General features: G+C 44.2%; 1 protein-coding gene across 4 annotated transcripts; it reads left to right on the top strand.

The window, feature by feature from the left end:
- The first annotated feature begins 81 nt into the window (after positions 1-81).
- Positions 82-7128, top strand: LOC100122286 (ankyrin repeat and SOCS box protein 8). 4 transcript variants are annotated; one of them, XM_016990366.3, is made up of 7 exons: positions 236-337; positions 2652-2786; positions 3784-4127; positions 4199-4439; positions 4634-4771; positions 5295-5538; positions 5598-7125. In XM_016990366.3, the coding sequence occupies exons 3-7, from the start codon at positions 3784-3786 to the stop codon at positions 6149-6151; spliced, it is 1521 nt and encodes a 506-aa protein (XP_016845855.1). In that variant the 5' UTR covers positions 236-337; positions 2652-2786; the 3' UTR covers positions 6152-7125. The 4 variants fall into 4 exon arrangements, with proteins under 4 accessions (XP_016845854.1, XP_003423926.1, XP_016845855.1 ...); XM_016990365.3 differs by lacking the exon at positions 2652-2786 and having other exon boundaries at positions 82-337; XM_032596004.1 differs by lacking the exon at positions 4634-4771 and having other exon boundaries at positions 5598-7128.
- The last annotated feature ends 662 nt before the right edge of the window (positions 7129-7790 follow it).

The raw sequence follows: 7790 nt of genomic DNA, 5'->3' as shown, positions 1-7790 counted from the left end.
CTTTGTGTCACCGACTTCTTCTTCTTTCTCACAAACGCAGCGCAAGTTCTTCTTCTTCTTCGTTCGTCTCTTTATTACTCCTCGTGCGCCGTCGACGCGATGCGCACGCAGTTGGACTAGCAGAGAGAGTGCCGGCGGTGCGCATGATCCCCTTTGTGTTATTTTCGGCGAAATATCGCTCGCGAGAGAGGAGGACAGGCAATAGAGAGAGAGAGAGAGAGAAGGAGTGCGCACGAGTGAAGCTTTAAATAGGACCGGGCCGGGTGACGAGGAAGCCAGTTCGTTTAAACGATTCCGTTACTTTGCACGCATGTTGGAGCACCGCACTATCTTCGACGTGAGTAATTGCCGATCGCGTACATAGATCGGCTGTCCAGTGCTCGGCGTGTGTGTGTGTGTGCGCGTGTCGATCGCGAGAGAAAATCGGCAGTGATTTCTGTGAGCGGCTGCAGTGAGACGTTCTCTGTGGGGTTTTTTGAGGGAGATCGGTTGGCATTATTGAGATGTCATGTGTCAGAGGGAAGAAATCGGTTACGTCGACTTGTAGCTTATATAGCGAAGCTCGAGAATATTTATAATATTCATAGAAACGTCGAACGAGAACTGTGTCGTCTATTTCGAAATGTTGACAGAACGTTCAAGAAAGCCACATCCTCATATCGACGGTTCAACAAACTTTTGCCTTTTCCTAACGGCTCGCGACGCGCGCTTCGATATCGAGCGCAGCTATAGTGAAAATTCATTGCCCGATCTGCACATAGAGCATAACCCAGTGCGGGTCTAAATTTAATATGTCTCTGATTGGCTTTTAGGCCACGCGTTATTACACGTCGTCAGAGCCAATTTATCGGGCGATAGAACGGAAAGCTCGTCGCGCGTGTAAATTACGCGAGACTTTATTCTCTTTCGTTTGAATGTTCAGAGACGATCGCGATCTTTCCATTGACGCACTGACGAGTGCGCTGCTCATCTCGGCGTAGCATCGCACGTTCTAATAAAGCGCTCAAGTGATCCCATTTGTTGGAGCGGCTTTGTTGGGAGCTGCGAATCGCAACGAAGCCACGCCTTTGTTGCGCCGATTGTATTTTGATCGCTCGAGTCGCGATTTCCGGCTATATAATCCGGCTGTTTTCTAAGAATCGACTTTTGCTTATACGGCACAACGACAAGCCCACGTGGTCGGGCGATCTGTATAGGTAGAAATCGATAACAAAAACAAATGCCCAGCTTGATAATGTACCCGTGAGCGAGAGCTTCGAAATTAAACTCGAAAATATCTATAACGACAACCTGACGCAGATGCGTGAATCGGCCCCGAGATACTACTCTCTTTCTTCCGGCATCATCGCCGAAATTGCGCCGGTTCTTTTGGCAAATCTTCCAAGACTTATAACTCGGACGAAAAGATCGAGCTTTTTCATACGAATTTCCAAATTGTCGCGCTACGTCTACTCGGACTGATGCGCGTTTCACGCTTTGATTCGGTTATTTGCTATAGGGGGATTATTTTTGGAAAAAAGCCGAAATTATGCTTACGACTTATCTCAAGCGTGTATTTTCAACGATTTTTCACTATAATATATACTCGTATATAAAACTTTGCGATAAACAAAAATACACCCCGACGGAAAAGCCCAAAGTCGATGAAAAGCGCGCCTACGAGTGAGAATTATCGCCGGTAAATAATAACATCGAAGCTCATCATCTCGCGCTGCACTCCAGAATTTATACCTCTGGCTAAAAAGCGGCGCAAACTGCGTCGTTCTCGGGGGCAGTTACTTTTGGCAAGCCGAGCGTCCATTTTTCAAACTATTGAATTATAAATACAATATTTCTCACAGACACGTTTAAAGCGGCGGAGATTCATACATACACTGAAAAGCTGTGCCAAAAAATCTCTCTCTCTCTCTCAAAATTTCGGAAATATACTTATAAGTTTCTTTGTTTACCTCCGGCCGCGCGTCAGCGTCTCTATATACGCTCGAGAGCTTTCGGATTATTGGCCTTTATTGTATATGTGCGCCGTAGCTATTGCAGCTGATTTTTCAGCTGAATTTTGGGTGTTAAGTATTAAGTAAATAGAAGTATCAATAATGGATGATTAAAGTTTCGCTCGAATATGCAGTTTTCGATATATTCTAGACTCTGTATAGACACACTTGGGAGAATGTCGTTATGTATTCGTTGGACAGTTGTAACCTACTTCGAACATCGAAAGAAAAAAAAAATATTATTGTTCAATCCTGGTTAAATTGACGTCGTTGGATTATAGTTATTGATTAATTTTTTTTTTTATAAAGCACAGTATAACAATTTTTACACCAGCGTAGCTCATCGCTTATATTCGAGGAAAATCTGGAATCTATTTTTAAAGCTTTTGTGAATGAAAGTCGTGCAATATTGCGCATTAAGAAAGCTTTCCTCGGGGATACAGCGTTCACGCCGGAGACAAGCAGATGCATTAGACTAAAAATACCTCGATTCCGAATCTAGCGAACGACGATGCGCGAATATACGGGTATAATAGAGAAAGCTAACGCGCCGGAGTAGAAGCTATAAAGTTCTATGCAATAATAACGTTCGTTTTTCTTTTCTTTCGAAACTATAATATTATATCATCTTTAGAATAATTATTCCATAATGCATTTCAGTTGAGTATTGAGAAGAGAATCGCAGTTGATACGCTCGAGAATAAATCGCGCTGATCGTGTGCAGAGATTTTCCGAAGTCTTCCCATATATACTTCTAAGCCTCTATAAGGAGATCCTAGAGTGACACAACACAAAGTGCGTATTTTCACCTGTACATCGTAATTGTACTCGCACATCATGACATTGCATGCTTCGCTAGCATTCATAGCCATGTGCAGTTTGCATTTGTCCGACGATATCCATTATCCAACTTTTGCAACGCACATCATCCCGATCACGTAAAACTTGATCTCTGATAATGAAAAAAAACGCAAAAAGCTCTCCCAGTGTCCAGCATCTATTTCTGTAACTCTCGCGTGCTGAAAAGCGTCTTCGCAACAATAATATACCCTCCTCTCGTCATCTCATATAACGTCGATGATCGAAGGCGCCAAAAGCGTCTACGTAATAGCCAGTCCCAATAAAGCTCTCTCATAATTCTCGTCCGATCGAATTCCCAGATATAAGACACATTACAGGTATAACAAAAGACGCGCGCGTATGGGCATCGCGTCGGTTTATTTTCAATCGTATATGCGCTAATCCGTCTATCGGTAGCGCAAGCTCCTCCGAGGGAGTATATAATTGCGAAGCTTGCGCAAACGTAGATAACGAGGAAGAGCTGCTGCTGATGCATCGCCTGCATCACCTGGCGCAACTCGTTCGGCTTATATATGCAGAGGCATATATTATGCTTCTGCGCAAGACCGAGAGTTAATCCGTATTGCGAGCTGTCGACGCGCTCGGAGAGCTTTTAACGAGCTTGCGGCTGTTTGTCACAGGGTAAAGGCTGTGCTGAGGGATTTGGGTCGAATATGTTTTACCCGTTCTTTCGGTAAAGTTATATATATATATATATATTTGCAGTTTGTATTATCTAACTCCCCTAAACAATGCGTATATAGCTATAGTATATAAATAAAGACACTGCGGGCGACGTCGCTGCGATGTCGAAAGCTCTGTATAAACCCCGCACAAACCTGCTCATACCGTAAGAAGCCAAGCCGATCATAATCCGCCAGCTCGAGCTCTTTACAACAGACCAGCTATGGAATTAAATTAAAAAAAAATAAATAAACAAATAATAATTTAGATGCCGGCCGAGTGCATCGCCAATCCGCTCCAGCGGGAACTGGCAGACTCGATAATCCGCATGCAGCCGCTGGACGAGATCCGCATCCTGTTGGCCTGCGGCGCCAAGCCGAACGAGCCGGTGACCCAGGGCCTGAGGCCGCTGCATTACGCGGTCTGGCAGCGCTACACCGACGCCGCTCAGCTACTGCTCGTACGTGGAGCGGACATTGACGCGACCGACGAGTGCGGCTATTCGGCCTTGCATCTCGCCGCCGAACACGGCTATCACGAGCTGGTCAAGCTGCTGCTCAAGTGCGGCGCTAAGGTCGAGCATAGGGAGGATACGCCCGAACCCTTTCCCAGGTATAGAATATAGTGAATTGCCAATTAGGTTTGTAGGTGGGATAATTGGATGATAAAATGAAAATTTGCAGAACGATGCTGTGCGACGAGCCACTTCGACTGGCCCTCCGCAACCACCACATCGACGTGGCGAAGACGCTGTTGGAGGCTGGGGCCAATCCCAACAAGCGCTACTTCTTCGGCTCCGAGATCAATCTCGTCTCGCCTCTCGATCTCGAGTGTATGGAATTGCTGCTGGCTTTCGGTGCCCATCCCAATACCAGGGATCGCGCGGGACTCACGCCGCTCATGAAAGCTGCCCGATTACCACAGGTACGCATTAATTTTTCATCAAATTATCGGACTAGCGTTTCATTTCCTCGGCAACATATCGACATCGCAATCGCGCATAAAATTATATATATATATATATGACGTTGGAATAACGATTTTCTCTGTTCTTGTCGTTTCTCTTTTCTTTTTCTTTTTTTATCTACAAAAATTCCCACACCGCACGTCCCCTGCAGAAAGTGTTAGCTTTCGAAAAGTGGTACAACAATGCCTTCTCGATGTTCAGCGGACCGGCCGAACTTTTACTTGGCTCCACTCGCGAGGTCGCTAGGCGTCGTGCCGCCGGCGGTGCAGAAGGTCACGCCACGGAATTAGGAAGTGTTTTTATTATTTATACATCAGCTCTTTCTCTCTCTCATATCACTTATGCCACCGCCCGTGTGTCTATATGCGCACGGCTTCTACTCTATAGGATATAGCTATATAGATGTGTACACATACACGAGTGGTGCAGCCTTGTAGTACATATATATAGATCGAGAGAAGCGACTCGAAAGCCGGAAGGGCGTGACCCTCGATATCGCGTATATATATTGCGTAAGATTTTCCGTAAGATTTCGTTCGACGCCCTTCCGGCTCTCTGTAAGCTTACATAAATGTATTTCACCTGAGTTATTGGTTTTTCATTGTACACACGACATAATGTGTATAGTTATGAAAAAAAAAAGGAAAGAGATCCTTCGATAAACCTATAGACACACAACGTTTTTGGCTTGACCTAATTGTGCATGCGATTGTTGGCCTGATTATTCCAAGCGAGAACTACATCGCATCCCCTATACGTATATATATAAAGCACCGGTTTACAGCGATTCGTGAACATTTCCGCATCCACAGGGCATATCGTCGGTTCTGCTGCTGCTCAGTTACGGAGCGGACGTGAACGCGATGGCTGACGCTCGTCACGACTACCGCACGGTTCTCCACTACGCTATACTCGGCGGCGACCCCCAGGTCATCAACCTCTTGCTGAAACAGGGCGCCAGCCTGGATCTCGGAGCCGATTATCAGAAACCCACCGCACTCGATCTCGCCATACTCAAGGGCGATCCGTCGATCGTTGAGATGCTGCTCGAAGCTGGTTAGTAGCACCTTAGTGGATATACCTGAAAGTGTTTGACATAACACCGACAATTCCAGGCGCCGACGTGAACGCCACGTCGCCGATAATCGGTTCGCCCCTCCACGTCGCCTGCGCCGACAACATCCCTAACCGGCTGGAGATCCTGAACATGTTGCTGGAACGAGGCGCCGATCCGAACCTCGTGATCCGCAGCGAAGAGGGTCTCTCCCTTCGTCCAGTCCTCGCGGAGTACGTGGCCTCGAACGAGAATCCCGCGGTCGAGGTTGTCTCGCTCCTCCTGAAGTACGGCGCCAGAGTCGTGATAAAAACGCAGTTCCGCGACCCACACGGGATCCTCAATTCGCTACAGAACACCGCGGACAAACCGAGACTCCTGCAAGCTCTGCTCGACGCTGCGGAGAGCTTTGACCCCTGTATGATCCGCAGATCGTCAAGTCTGACCGACGCTCAGAAGGCTCTGGTCATGGAAGCCGCCAGGACACCTTTGCCCCTGACTCATCAAGCTCGGCTCATCGTGCGCAAGATGTGCGGTCCAAAGCTCACCAAAGTCGTCACCAGGCTTCAGCTGCCGCAGAGCCTTCATCGATACCTGCTCTATGACTTTTACTGAGACCTCCGTTGGAATATTACACGTGTAACTATATATACCGCACTGATTATCCTTATCTTATTCACGTATGTATAACACGCACTTTTTCTATATATATGATGATGATGATGACGATGACGAGGATCGTTTCGATCGTCCGTTTTTCGTATACTCTTTGTCAGCTCGTGCGCGTCTATTATGTACTTTTATCGATGCCAAAAAAACATCCGTCTCATTTGCTTTTAGATATTGTGATACCCGAGCGAATTATTTACGCGCATAGAGCGAATTAGCGAGATATATAATTATGTAGCGAGTATACACTGAAAAAAAAAACAAAAAAAAAACACAGTCGTTTCTGCTGTAAAGTCCGGTAGTTTTAACCGTTCTGCCACCGTAACGACTGTTCAGCAAGAACAACGGTGAGCCACTGGTAGTTTTGGCGAGTCGCGACTCGTAAAATTGGTCGCTTACGCGGGACACACCAGCAAAAACGACCGAACTGATTCTTTAAAACTGCTGAACACTACGGTAATCTTGGCGAGTCTTCGTACAATGACGGATTACTGGTGCGAGTTCAGTTAAAATGACTGTGTCTTTTTTTTTCAGTGTATGCAAAGTTGATACGGCGCCTGACGCGATTGTGTGATTTGTTCGGTTTCGTGCAGCGTCGTCAAAAGCGTCGTTCTGTACTGACCCTAGTATTATATACTATATACGATATATTGTTATTATTATTATTATCATTATTTATATTATTCGTATTGTATTCGGCATTATACATATTTAACGAGTAGTTTTACGACTTTTCCAAAGACCAGAGCTTTGTCGAAATTGTGCGTTATTTCGTGTAACGCCAAGTCGAGACAAAATATTGACGCATATATGTAACAGTCATTTTGTACCTATTTGTATGTACAATAAACATGTATTGAATACGTTCGTACTACAAGACAAACAACAGTATTTGAAGAATAAAAATAATCGTGAACCCAGTCTGTTTTGAAGTTTATATTCCTCTCACTGTTGAAATAGTATTTTTATATAGCTTAACATGTTAAAAAAATAATGGTGTTATTTCATATGCTGAATTTATTATACTTTCATTATTATATTACGTTTTCATATTACCTGCGTAATATAAACATCACCCTATAATAGATCAAATTTTGTGGTGTATTGAGGAAATAAGAAAAAAAAAACTCGCCCACAATGGAAGCAATTTTCATATTCAATTTAAAGTGCAGTATATAGATTTTTCTTTCATGCACGAATAATCTCGCTTTTATATTATTGTTCAGGAAAATTCTTTTGTATGCCTTTTGTACGTCTGGGGGATATAGATTTTTTATTTAAGGATATACAAAATTATTGTGCGTTCGTCATCAAAAACGTATATGAGAAATCGAAGACAATGGAAAATTCTTTAAAGCTATGGAAATTAAATGACGTTGTGACAATGAAAAGACCTATAGAAGAAATCTGACAGGATGATGGTAGATTATAGATGGAGTAAGCACATGGCAGGACCGGACAGTATGCGATTTATGAAAAAAAAAATAATAATAAATTAGGAAAATGGTTGATTTTTATGCTATCTGCAAATAACGTATGTTTGAGAGCCTTTTTTTGTTATTTTAACAAACTTGCAAACCTCTTT

The sequence above is a fragment of the Nasonia vitripennis genome, chromosome 1, assembly GCF_009193385.2.
Source record: "Nasonia vitripennis strain AsymCx chromosome 1, Nvit_psr_1.1, whole genome shotgun sequence".
In the NCBI taxonomy this organism is placed as follows: domain Eukaryota; kingdom Metazoa; phylum Arthropoda; class Insecta; order Hymenoptera; family Pteromalidae; genus Nasonia; species Nasonia vitripennis.
Note: the sequence above shows the minus strand (reverse complement) of the source record. Positions and strands in the feature narration are given on the sequence as shown.

What these genes read in the sequence shown, in the direction of transcription:
- LOC100122286 (XM_016990365.3), top strand. Translation starts at nt 311, where the DNA reads ATGTTGGAGCACCGCACTATCTTCGAC. An exon ending in AAGCTGCCCGATTACCACAG is followed by an intron (nt 4,440 to 4,633) that starts GTACGCATTAAT and finishes CGTCCCCTGCAG; the next exon opens with AAAGTGTTAGCTTTCGAAAA. An exon ending in AAGGTCACGCCACGGAATTA is followed by an intron (nt 4,772 to 5,294) that starts GGAAGTGTTTTT and finishes CCGCATCCACAG; the next exon opens with GGCATATCGTCGGTTCTGCT.